This window comes from Leucoraja erinacea, chromosome 1, assembly GCF_028641065.1.
Source record: "Leucoraja erinacea ecotype New England chromosome 1, Leri_hhj_1, whole genome shotgun sequence".
NCBI lineage: Eukaryota > Metazoa > Chordata > Chondrichthyes > Rajiformes > Rajidae > Leucoraja > Leucoraja erinaceus.
Genome location: NC_073377.1, coordinates 51,891,116 through 51,904,672, shown reverse-complemented (window position 1 = coordinate 51,904,672; position 13,557 = coordinate 51,891,116). Strand labels below are relative to the sequence as shown.

The window sequence follows — 13,557 nt, the reverse complement described above, 5'->3', positions numbered from 1 at the left end:
CGGTGAGCTTACTAATCGCAAAGGGACTGGCAGGCCAAGATGTGGTAGGTTGTAGAACTTTATGTTTCTAAGTATGTACATGAGCACTTGAATTTTCAAGGAATAAAAGCTGTGGGCTTCGTGCAGATGGGTACTTGATAGTTAGAATTGGCATGGTGAACCAAAGGAACCGTTTCTGTACTGTGCACCTCTTCACACAATGAAGTGTGAAGTGTGTCTATCAATGAAATGATGCAGTCTTGTTTACAAAGTGTGGTTCTGCTGCAGAACCGTACATGTTTAGCAGAGTGACATGTTAATTTGTGCAAACTTGCTGGCTTTGAAATATAATACTTAGAAGGAAGACCTCCTCAGCTGATGACAGAAGAATTATCTCTATATTAAAGAAAAATCCCCAAACACCAGTCCGACAGACCAGAAACACTCTTCAGGAGTCAGGTGTGAATTTGTCAATGACCACTGTCCGCAGAAGGCTCCATGAACAGAGATGCAGATGCAAACCACTGGTTAGCTGCAAAAATAGGATGGCCAGGTTACACTTTGAAAAGAAGTACTTAAAAGAGCAACCACTGTTCTGGAAAAAGGTCTTGTGGACAGATGAGACAAAGATTAACTTATATCAGAGTGATGGCAAGAGAAAACTATGGAGGAGATAAGGAACTGCCCAAGATCCAAAGCATACCACCTCATCTGTGAAACACGGTGGTGGGGGAGTTATAGCCTGGGCATGTGTGGCTGCTGAAGGTACTGGCTCACTTATCTTCATTGATGATACAACTGCTGATGGTAGCAGCATAATGAATTCTGAAGTGTATAGACACATCCTATCTGCTCAAGTTCAAACAAATGCCTCAAAACTCATTGGCTGGCACATTCTACAGCAAGACAATGATCCCAAACATACTGCTAAAGCAACAAAGGAGTTTTTCAAAGCTAAAAAATCGTCAATTCTGTGGCCAAGTATATCACCCGATCTGAACCCAATTGAGCATGTCTTTTGTATGCTGAAGAGAAAACTGAAGGGGACTAGCCCCCAAAACAAGCATAAGCTAAAGATGGCTGCAATACAGGCCTGGCAGAGCATCACCAGAGAAGACACCCAACAACTGGTAATGTCCATGAATTGCAGACTTCAAGCAGTCATTGCATGCAAAGGATATGCAACAAATTACTAAACATGACTACTTTCATTTACATGACATTGCTGTGTCCCAAACATTATGGTGCACTGAAATGGGGTGCTATGTATAAACACTGCTGTAATTTCTACATGTTGAAACCAAAATTGTATAAAAATGGTCTTTATTAAAATCTGACAGTGCATTACCACATGTGATTTTTTTCTATTACAAATCTCAAATTGTGGAGTACAGAGGCAAATAAATAAATGATGGATCTTTGTCCCAAACATTATGGAGGGCACTGTACACACACACACACACACACGTGTGTATATCTGTATACATAACATATACATATTTATAATAAATATACATACATACAAATATCCATATGTAATATACATACATCTATTTTTATATTTTTGGCTGGTTATTTTTAATATTCAATATAAGTTTTTATTTTTTTATTATTTTACTCGTAATAGTTTTTTAAAATGCATTGGAATGTGCAGCTCATTCTGGTGCATTTTAAAAACATTGCAACATTTGATAAGACAGCAAAGCTGGAGACCTATTTATTTTCTGTCAATAGCTCTCAGAGGAAATCTCACTAGGTCCAGATATGTAAACTGATCATACTCTGCCATAAATGTGCTGAAACAAAGTCGTCATTGGAGCGTGACGGGGACACCACTCAGCAAAGGTGCTCGGTTGTTTTTGTGGAATACTATTTCTGTGGGTTTAACAGTTCAGGGGCTATCAGGTTTCATCAAGTTCTGATGGATGTATAATTTCATAATTGTTACCTTCAGTTGCACTCCTGGCAAGATATTTACTCGGTTTATTTTTTGAATTATTGATGAGAGGAGCTCTAATTACATGTTCCCAACTCCGAGAAAGCAAAAAAATAAAATGCTGCCTTTCTGTTCTCTTGCTTGAGGCCAATTTCCATTTATACCCATGCAGATTACAATGGTCTGAATCAGCAAATACAATTCTTTAAGATTTATTGTGTTACCTGTGCTGCAATAATTAAATTCCTTATGTATATATTTTTCTTTCAGTTTTGACGTGGACAATGGCACAACATCAGGTCGGAGTCCCTTCGATCCAATGACGAGTCCAGGCTCAGGACTCGTTCTACAAGCCAACTTTACACATGGCCAACGGCGGGAATCCTTCCTGTACCGGTCAGACAGTGACTATGACCTCTCCCCCAAGTCTATATCAAGGAACTCCTCCATCGCTAGTGACATGTAAGTAAAACACACTTCTTTAATGACTACTTAATGGAAATTAACATTTCCTGTGTTGCAGAAGAACCAAAAATATGTATGTATTTTATTTTCTTTAAAATTGACAAATCAAGGTGTACCTTTCACAGGTGAAACTTTCCACTAATGGATTTGGAAATTACAGAGGCACAGGAGACTGCAGATGCAGCAATCTTGAACAAAGAATCATATGGTGGTGGAATGCCATGAGTCGGGCAGCAACTCTGGAGGGAAAGGACAGGCAACGATTTTGGTCGGGACCGTTCTCAGCCTGATGGAGTAGGGAGGAGAAAGTTGTAACACAAATATGGATGGAAAATGCCTGGCCAGTGATAAGTGGGTACAGACTGAGAGAGCTGATTGTCAGATGAGTGGAGATAGTGACAACGGCTAGAAGTGAATAGGAGACCAACCCATTTGTCTCCTTTTCATCGCTAACCTCCGTCACTATCTCCACTCATCTGCAAACCGCTAACCCTCTCCTATTACTTGCCAGGCATTACCCCACTTCTAAATCTCTTTTCCAGCTTTCTCAGTCTGAAGAAGGATCCCAACCAGAAATGTTGCCTGTCCATTTTCCTCCACAGATGCTTCATGACCAATTGTATTCCTCCAGCACTTTGTTTTATGGTCAGGAAATTATGACCTGTGATATTAATGAACAAGCACGAACACTTTTGTTTATAATTAATTTTTCTGCTGATCTAGAAAGGTACAAGCATGGTCATTGTAAGAACAATAAACTACTAAACCAAATCAGTTTGCATTTTATGTAAAAGGAAAATAATGCAGCTGCTGAATATCAGAACATAAACCTGGATGGCTAACCTTTCATGTTGCACTCCAGATGCCGCCTGACCTACTGAGTATATTCCAGCATGTTATTTTTACTTGACTGTTACGAATTGGGTTGGAAGCCAAGATGGACCTAAGAATCTGCTAATCTTTCAGATTCAATATCGGATTCAAAATTAACATCACTTTTTTATTACTAAAAACAGCAATAAATATATGATTATTATAACATCATAACTATTCTTTTCAATTCTGAGAAGAAAATAATGTTCTAATGCAAAAATATAGAAAAAATCTGAGACATCAAACTGAGACTATTGGTTAGTTTATCAAATTGTTTCTTAATATTTCCACATACCATTTATTTCAATTCAGGAGTTTATTTTGCCATTTCTTGATCCAAGATATTAGCCATGTTAATTAAAACTAATAACTACTCTATTTGATATTGGCAAGAGGCAAGTGGAATTTTTTACAAATGCATTAAGAATTCATCCCCAGAGCACTTCTCTAATTCAGGTTGCTGTCTCTGTACTTGAAAATGAGATTAATTGTGCAAACTGACTTGTTGCTGTCACATGATTCCCCAGAGTAGATCCGATGTTAAACATATGTCAATATATTAAAAGGAAAATAATCTGTAGTGGTCCAAATCATTCATATTTTAGCCAGCACACCCCAAATTTATTTTAGTTGAGAGAGTTCGAACAGACAGCATGGAAACAGGCCTTTGGCCCACAATGTCCATCATTACTATCGATCACCGATTCACACGACTTCTATGTTGTCCCACTTTCGCATCCAGTTCTTTCACATTAGGGGCAATTTAAAGAGGCCAATTAACCTACAAACCTGCACGCCTTTGGAATCTGGGAGAAAACCAGAGCTGCCAGAGGAAACCCACGTGGTCATGGGGAGAAAATGCATACTCCACACAATCAGCACCTGAGTTTAGGATATAACCTGGGTCTCTGGTGCTGTGCGTCGTTACCTGTCCGGTAAAGACCTGTAGCATTGATCTATGGACTTTAATTTAAATCCAACTCCTACAACTGGAGAATCCAGGTTTGAGTTATTGAATAAATCTGGACAGGAATCAGAGAAGTCAGGAAGCAACAGTTTGGGGAATTTCCCACCTAATTCGCTAATGTCTTTAAGTGAAGAAATCTACAGTCCTGAACAGATTCGATATATATGTGATACCATGCCCACTCATTTGATAAATTTAGTTTAGTTTAAAGATATAGCGCGGAAATGAGGCCCTTCGACCCACCGAGTCCATGCTGACCAGCGATCCCCACACTCTAACACCATCCGACACTCACTAGGGACAATTTACAATTATACCAGGCCAATTAACCCACAAACCTATACGTCTTTGAAGTTTGGGAAGAAACTGGAGCTCCCTGAGAAAACCCATGCAGGTCACGGGGAGAAGGTACAAACTCCGTACAGATAGCACCCATAGTCAGGATCGAACCTGGGTCTCTGGCGCTGTAAGGCAGCAGCTCGACCGCTGCGCCACTGTGGCACTATTAAATTCTTAACTGCTGCTTTATTCAGGCTAATTGGATAGGCAAAAAATGCCTGCCTTGCGAACAATTTCTACAAAATGAGGAAATGATTTATATTCCCACCAAGGTTAGTAATCCTCCTTTTTCAAACTGAAATGGGAAGGAGCTGCAGGGAACATTAAATTTCAATCTTTGATTAACTAATCAATTTGCTAAGAAAAGATCTAAACTAACTAGAATTATGTTTGACAATGCTTCTACATGTGAAGAGGAAAATAAAAATTAAATCATTCATAAATTATAAAAACATATACCGTGTCCCAGAAATTAATAGTCTGAAAGATGTCAAATGTGTACAAGATACTTACTTTTTGCAGTTAGATTTAATGTGATGGACATTTAAAAGGGAGAAGATTTAAATACATTTGGCATCTCAGCCAATATAAAGGGTCATAGAACTATAGAGCACTGAAACTGACCCATCGGCCCTACTCATCAATGCTTATCAAGACGCCCATCTAAGCTAGTCCCATTTGCACACGTTTTTCTCTAAACATTTCCTATCCATGTAGATGCTGATTTTAATCGAAGGTAGATACAAAATGCTGGAGTAAGCACGCTGTATGACTCACGCAAGTAGTTGATGCAGTACAATAACAACCTTTAAAAGAAATTTGGACAGATGCGGGTCAGGCTGCATCTCTGGAGAGAATGAATGGGTGATGTTTCGGGTCGAGACCCTTCTTCAGACTATCCATGCACCTGTCCAAATGTCTTTTAAATGTTGTTATTGTACTGCATCAACTACTTGCATGAGTCGTACAGCGTGGAAACAGGCCCATCAGCCCAACTTACCCATGTCGACCAACATGTTCTGTCTACACTAAACCCACCTGTTACATTTGGCCCATATCATTCTAAACCTATCCTATCCACATACCTGTCCAAATGTTTTTAAAACATTGTGATAGTACCTCCCTTAACTTCCGCCACTGGCAGCATGTTCCATATACCTACCATCCTTTGTGTTTTAAAAAAAAGTGTTGCCCCGACAAGGTTCAGCATGGTAGGTTGCTCTGGGAGGTTAGATCACCTGGGACCCTAGGAGAGATAGCTGAATGGATAGCAAATTGACTTTATGGTAGGAAGCAGAGGGTGATGGTGGAATGTTGCTTCTTGGACTGGAGACCAGTGACTAGTGGTGTGTCTCAGGGTACTGTGCTGGGCCCGTTATTGTTTGTCATCTATGTCAATGATTTGGATGAGAACATACATGGCAAGATTATCAAGTTTGCTGATGATACAAACGTGTGTGGTTTTGCAAATAGTGAAGATGGTTGTGAAAAATTGCAGCAGGATGATGATCGATTGGCCATGTGGGCTGAGGAATGATTGATGGAAATGTAATGCAGAGAAATGTGAGGTGTTGCATTTTGGGACATCTAACAAGGGCAGGACCTACACAGTGGATGGTTGGGCTCTGGAGTGTGTTGTAGAGCAGAGGGATCTAGGAGTACAGATGCATGGTTCCTTGAAGATGGAGACACAGGTAGATCGGGTGGTCAAAAAGGGTTTTGGTCTTTTAGCCTTCATCAGTCAGAGTATTGAGTATAGAAGTTGAGAGGTCATATTGCAGTTGTATAAGCCGTCAGCGAGGCCGTATTGAGAGTATCGTGTTCAGTTCTGGGCACCATGTTATAGGAAACATGTTGTCAAGCTGGAAAGGGTACAGAGAAGATTTATGAGGATGTTGTCAGGACTAGAGGGTCGGAGCTATAGATAGAGGTTGACTAGGCTGGGAATATATTCCTTAGAGCACTGGAGGATGAGGGGTGATCTTATAGAGGTGTATAAAATCATGAGTGGAATAGATGCACGGAGTCTCTGACCCAGATTAGGTGAATCGAGGAACAGAGGAACTAGGTTTAAGGTGAAGAGAAAAAGATTTAATAGGAATCTGAGGGATAACGTTTTCACACAAAGGGTGGTGGGTGTATGGAACAAGCGACAGAGGAGGTAGTTGAAGCTGGGACTATCCCAACATTTAAGAAACAGTTAGACAGGTACATGGATGGGACAGGATTGGAGGGATATAGACCAAATGCAGGCAGATGGAACTAGTGTAGCTGGGACATGTTGGCCCGTGTGGGCAAGTTGGGACGAAGGGCCTGTTTCCATATGTATGACTTTATGACCCTCAATACCTATGAAATCGTTCCGCCCTCACTTTAAACCTACGTGGTTCTTGATTCTCCTATCCTGGGTAAAAGACTGTGCATTTACCCTGTTTATTTCTCTCATGATCTTGTACACCTCTATAAGATTACCCCTTATCATCCTGCACTCCAATAAATAGCCTGCTTAACCTCTACATATAACTCAGGCTCTCGAGTCCTGTTTCTTCTTTTACAGATTGTTCTGTTTTTATTTCAGATTTTTGACATTTGCAGTTTGTTGATTTTCATTGTTTGAAGAAACATGTTTTTCCAAGCATTGCAAAGCTCCTGGCACAAATGTCAATAATTATGCAAAAATAGAAATCAGAAATAATCTTTCCTAACACGAGAGAGGAAAGCAATTAAGAATGAACTGTATTCTAGTCAAAGTGCACGCCGTTAAATCCTTTTATAATTAAGTTGGAGGCAACAAAAATGTTTGAAAGATCACGTTGTCATTTAAACAGTTAACAACTTCTGATGAATGACCAATATGTGTTGTATATTTTTCATGGTACATATAGGTTTAGTTTAAATATCAGAAAAAAACAGTATTCTACTTGTGGGGATATTAAAAACAAATATTTCTGCCAGAATCTGGCAAAGTTCCTGGAGTCTAATATTCAGTCCTTTGAAACAAAAGGGCAAATTGTAAAACAAATTATCCTATTATTTCTGTGAGGCGGCAAGCATTTGCTAAACATTTTGTTAATTGATCATAGTAAGAAATCACCATCAATATATACACCACAGCAAATTATACTTCGAAATACTTTTGCAACTGCACTGTAGCATAATCAGCCTTAAACAAATGTTTTAGAATATTGAACCTGAAAAATGCTATTCCATGGAGGGGAAGCATACATTCGCACACACTTTCTGGTCATGAAAATGCAGGCAGTGTATTGAGTAAGGACTAGGCACTTCTGGCGAAAAGTATGATTGCAGCTCACATTAGGCAGTGCTTGTGTGCCAATAGACACCACACCAAACATGAGAGTATATCACCAGCTTCCTCTGCATTTTCTTTGTAATTTTTTCTATGTTTTTAATTTTGTACCCTCTGCAAGAAAAGCTATCACAATCTTTAATGTGTGTTTTACTTATGTTTTTTTTCCCCATCTCTGACACCAGGCCTTTTGTGGATGTACTCATTTGTCACTGAAGTTTATTGATATTTTTATGAAAAATATCTACGTAACCAATCAGCACTTGATTCCAATTTTTCAGTCTTGATTTCCAGTCTCAATTGATGAATTTAAACAGCATTACATCATGCAATTCAGGAAGATATCTTGATGAATTTGGCCAAATGGGCAATTTCCATGCGATTACATTTTAAATTTGTGAAGAGGACATAGCTACACATCAAATTGTGTGCACAAGTTGTAGTTCTAATCCCACTTCATTACAATAAAGATGGAGTATTCTCACAATCGTATCAGTATAATCACAGTACTTAATAACTAAAGCATAACATTTAATTTCAAATATGTGGTTAGTACAACTACTTGAGTTTTTGTATTGAATGGTAGATAGAGTCCTAGTTACACAGGATGGAAATAGGCCATTCACTCAAATTCTTCACTGCCTACCAAGATGCCTCTCTGAACCACAAACCTGTCCAAATATCTTTTCAACTTTATAATTGTTCCCACCTCCACAATTTCCTCTAGAAGTTCATACTGCATATGAGCACAATCCTCTGTGTGAAATTGGCCATTCAGGTCTCTCTTAAATCTTTGCCTGTCACCTTAAACCTGTGCCCTCTTGTATTGGCCTCTCCCAACCTGGGGCAAAGACTTTATCTATGTTATAAACCTCAAAAAGGTCACTTTGCAGCCTCCCACGCTTCAGGGAAAACTGGTAACTCCTTATAACTCAAGCCCAACAACGTCATTGTGAATCTTTAATACATTACTATAATCACATCTTTCCTATAGTGTGGCAACCAGAACCAATAGTATTCCAGGTGCTGTCTTGCCAACATCCAATCCAGCTGTAACATGACCTACTAACTCTTCTACTGAATGCCCCATGTATGAAGGCAAACATACTGTCAACATACCATAAGAATGGAGCGCTCCTACTTTGTTCTAATGACGCTTTGTTGTAATTTTCTCCACATATATTTTTGATTCCACAGGAACGTCTTGAGAGAAATGTTTTCGTACCAGTAATTTGTCTCTGTAGTATTTACTTTATTATTGCCATATTTGATACAATTATTATATTGGGAGAACAACGTGATTTATGTTGAATTACTTATACTTTTTTTTCCTTTTGTTGAACGTGTCATTTAGATTCCTCACTAGTAAAGATTATTTTTTTTTTTTAAATCAGAGGTTTCTTTATATTTGGTTTAATTTCCCCATCTCCTTAACACTCATTTCCAAAATGTTATATATTAATGGTATTCAACAGTGGATATGTTTGCCAACATGGAATAGCTTATGCATAATAGATTGTTCTGCATAACATGATTTAATTTTACATATCGTAGCTTATGAATGTCTTTTGGCTTTTCTGATGTTTAAAAAAGCGAGTACAATTGAATATCTTATTGTCAAGAAGGAATAGATAAAATAACAATGAGTTGATAATGAATGTTCACCTTGTAGCAATGTAATACAGTTTGAGCAAATGTAATTGTCTTCTATTTGCTTATATGCAATCTTATAATGCATCAGGGGGCCTCAATGTCCTGCAGCAGATAGTCCACGAGTCTGGCCTATGGGTATGACACCCTTGTAAGTGACATATCGATGGAAATTTGCCTGTTTTAGTCCTTTTGTTCTTTACGTGTGTGCCTGCGGGATATAGTGCCTCTTGTGATGGACCCTTTTTCTGCACGTGACATGATTGTTTCCAAATAGACCCTGTGCCCTAGCAGTTAAAGCTGCAAAATGTTGAAACCTCTCCAGAAGAAAGGCACTTTTGTCTGGTCTCTGCTAAGAATCTTATCGGGTGCTTTGAAACTTATCTAACTCATAATTAATAATGTGACTATAATTGTCCCAAGACTCAAGTCTCCAAACAAAATTAATATAAAAGATTTCAAAAATAATTCTTGTTACATTTGCAGCTTTAAATGAGTATATTCATAGCCGTTTCTTTTGGTCAATATGGGTATTAATCAAAACAAATTTAAAATTAAAACCATCCAGATGTCAATTTTATTCCAATGATTCATATGGGCTTTATGCATTTGATCAACAAAATTCAAACATATTTTTGAGGAGATTCTGTTTTCCATTTATTTGCTGTTCCACCTTTTTCTTTTTTTTTTAAACCCCATACATCTCGTAGCTGGAGAATTACTTTTTAACCATAGCTTTTTGTTTGCATGTACTTTGATTTAATTTGGTCCCTTAAAATGCAAAGTTTTTAATTTTAAAGTCTTGTGGGCATTTAGGTTATGTTTTTCATGGACATACATTACTGTTTCAGTGTTGTACGTTGGAGACACTGACCACCAAGAACCAAAGTATCAGACCTAAGAATCCAATAATCTGACAGACATAGCAAAGTTCTATCTGATTGATTTATTGAAAGATAAAGCATGGAAAGAAGATAATTGGCCCTCCGAGTTTACTCCGATTCACTTGTTCACACTAGTTCTATGTTATCCCACTTTCATGTCCATTCCCTACACACTTGGGGCAATTTACAGAAGCCAATTAACCTACAAACCCGAACATTGTTGGAATGTCGAAGGAAACCGGGGCACCTGAGGAAATCCACATGGTCACAGAGAGAAAGCTCAGGCCCCACACAGACAACAGTCAAGGTCAGGATTGAACCCGGGTCTCTTGTACCTCTCTACATGGTTTATAAATTCATAACTGATAGGAGCAAAATTAGGCCATTTGGCCCATCAAGTCTACTCTACCATTCAATCATGGCTGATCTATCTTTCCCTCTCAACCCCATTCTACTGCCTTCTCCTCATAACCCCTGGCACCCATACTAATCAAGAATCTATCAATCTCTGCCTTAGAAATATCAATAATGGTGAGCCCTGTGCAGCCATGGTTGACACTTGGATAGTTGTCTGAATATCCAGAGGTCTCACCCCACTGCAGTGCTGCCAAGTGCTTCCAGCAAAGGAACTAGAACTCTCCTTGTATCCTATTTTCATGGGACATTCAACCAAAGTAAACAATTCTCACTTGTATGGATGTAGCAGAGGCACTGAATGCCAGCAGGAACTTCAGAGCCATGCCACACTGCCTCAATAAAGCCAAAGACCTAATGACATTTTAAAAATTCTTCGGCATGAAAGGTCACCCCGCCTGTCTTCTAAAAGTAGTTGACCTTCCCAGAGATTAATTGCATTTCCTGGAAAGCATGTTGATACATTTCCTCGGCACATAACAAAGCCCTGCCAGCTCTCTGTTTGGCCTGTGGAGAGACTAATGAACAGAAGTGCACCCCCAGAGGGTGATATCCCCCAGAATTTTAAGCCCCAGCTGTGGGTGTCAAATTAGAAGCAGTTCATGTAGCGAAACAACACTAAGCAGATGTTAATATGGTAGCAGATAGACATTTATATCATCAGACTGAGGTGGCATACTTAACTATATACCTTAACTTCTCTCAGCTCAAATGTATATATTTTATACCTGTTATATGTAATGGACAAAATACCCTATAACATTCTAAAATGCTAGCACCAAAAACATATATATTAAATTTGATGGGGGGTTTTTTCCATTAAGTCGTATTTCTGGATCTGTCAAGTTATGGATATCACTGTTTGAAATTAATTTAATTTAATTTTTGCCACCAAAAAATGAAATGAAATGATTCAATTTATTGTCATTGTCAGTGTACAGTACAGAGACAACGAAATGCATTTTTAGCATCTCCCTTGAAAGGGAGACACAGGGCGTCGCGGTGTGCCCGCGCCTGCCGCCGTAAATTCCATTACAGGCAAAGGTGGGTGAAGTGTCTTGCCCAAGGACACAACGACAGTATGCACTCCAAGCGGGATTTGAACCGGCTACCCTCCGGTCGCCAGCCGAACTCTTAGCCCATTGTGCTATCTGTCGTCAAATTTCAACATTGAATATTCCCTGGGGCTGGCAAATTATACTGTAAGTAGGTGCAAACTAATGTTTCCCTTACTCTTCCCTAATTATATCTTTAACATTGCAGATTTTATAAAATAACATGCACCTGTTCATATGAAACTCTTACCTGAAATTTTAACTGTTCTAAATGTTTAAAAGTTGTGATCAGCAAGATTTCAGATGTTTTAACTCGTAGTGTCAGTAGAATATTTATGACTAAGCTTATAAATTAAATATAACCTACCACCCTTGTAATCTGTGATTCAGATCGCCAGTCATTTCCCCTTTAATGTTGACTTCCAATCTTCTTTTAAACAAGTTAAATTAAAAATCAGCAAAGAAACGCCACAAAAGGGATGAAATAAGTGCAAAGACAAGCAATAGTTTAAATTTCAGTTGTGCAGGGCATGCTAATAGTAAGAATATGAGTAGGCTATTCAGCTCCATGCCTTGTTTCGTTGCTCAATTAAATTGTTATCAATTTGCATTTTTAGTTCATCTCTCCCATCTACAATCCTGGCCAAGAGAAATCTCTCAATTTCAGGTCGGCTTTCAATTGCCCAAGTCTCTACTTTTTGACAAGGTGATATTCTCATGATAGGCTGATCCAGATGATTAAGATGCGTGTGTTCCGCGATGATTCGGTAATTCGGAAGCGGAGCTGATTTAGACAATAGGTGCACGAGTAGGCCATTCAGCCCTTCGAGCCAGCACCGCCATTCAATGTGATCATGGCTGATAATCATGCCTGTTCCTGCCTTCTCCGAATATCCCGTCTCTGCTATCTTTAAGAGCCCAATCTATCTCTCTCTTGAAAGTATTCAGAGAACCGGCCTCCACCGCCCTCTGAGGCAGAGAATTCCACAGACTCACAACTCTCTGTGAGAAAAAGTGTTTCCTCGTCTCCTTTCTAGCCCCTTATTCGTAAACAGTGGCCCCTGGTTCTGGACTCCCCCAACATCGGGAACATGTTTCCTGCCTCTAGCGTGTCCAAACCCTAAACAATCTTATATGTTTCAATGAGATATCCTCTCATCGTTCTAAACTCCAGAGTGTACAAGCCCAGCTGCTCCATTCTCTCAGCATATGACAGTCGCACCATCCTGGGAATTAACCTTGTAAACCTACGCTGCACTCCCCCAATAACAAGAATGTCCTTCCTCAAATTAGGGGACCTAAACTGCACACAATACTCCAGGTGTGGTCTCACTAGGGCTCTGTACAACTGCAGAAGGACCTCTTTGCTCCTATATTCGATTCCTCTTGTTATAAAGGCCAACATGCCATTCGCTTTCTTCGCTGCCTGCTGTACCTGCATGCTTACTTTCATAGACTGATGAACAAAGACCCCCAGATCCTGTTGTACTTCCCCTTTTCCCAACTTGACGCCATTTAGATAGTAATCTGCCTTCATGTTTTTGATACCAAAGTGGATAACATCACATTTATCCACATTAAACTTCATCTGCCATGCATCTGCCCACTTCCCCAACCTGTCCCAAGTCACCCTGCATTCTCATAGCATCCTCCTCACAGTTCACACTGCCACCCAGCTTTGTGTC

General features: G+C 39.3%; 1 protein-coding gene across 7 annotated transcripts in view; it reads left to right on the top strand.

Moving 5' to 3' along the window:
- Positions 1-13,557, top strand: part of pde4d (phosphodiesterase 4D, cAMP-specific) — a 679,382-nt gene that overhangs the window by 501,708 nt on the left and 164,117 nt on the right. For 6 of the 7 annotated variants that reach the window (XR_008723375.1, XM_055634704.1, XM_055634738.1 and 3 more), the window contains one exon: positions 2,186-2,377. Coding sequence is in view for 6 of the 7 variants with exons in the window: in XM_055634704.1 (XP_055490679.1) it covers positions 2,186-2,377 (192 nt within the window). In the remaining variant the exon portion in view is untranslated. Of the gene's footprint in view, positions 1-2,185; positions 2,378-9,610; positions 9,671-13,557 lie in introns of all 7 variants that reach the window. The other variant, XM_055634750.1, reaches the window with a different exon arrangement.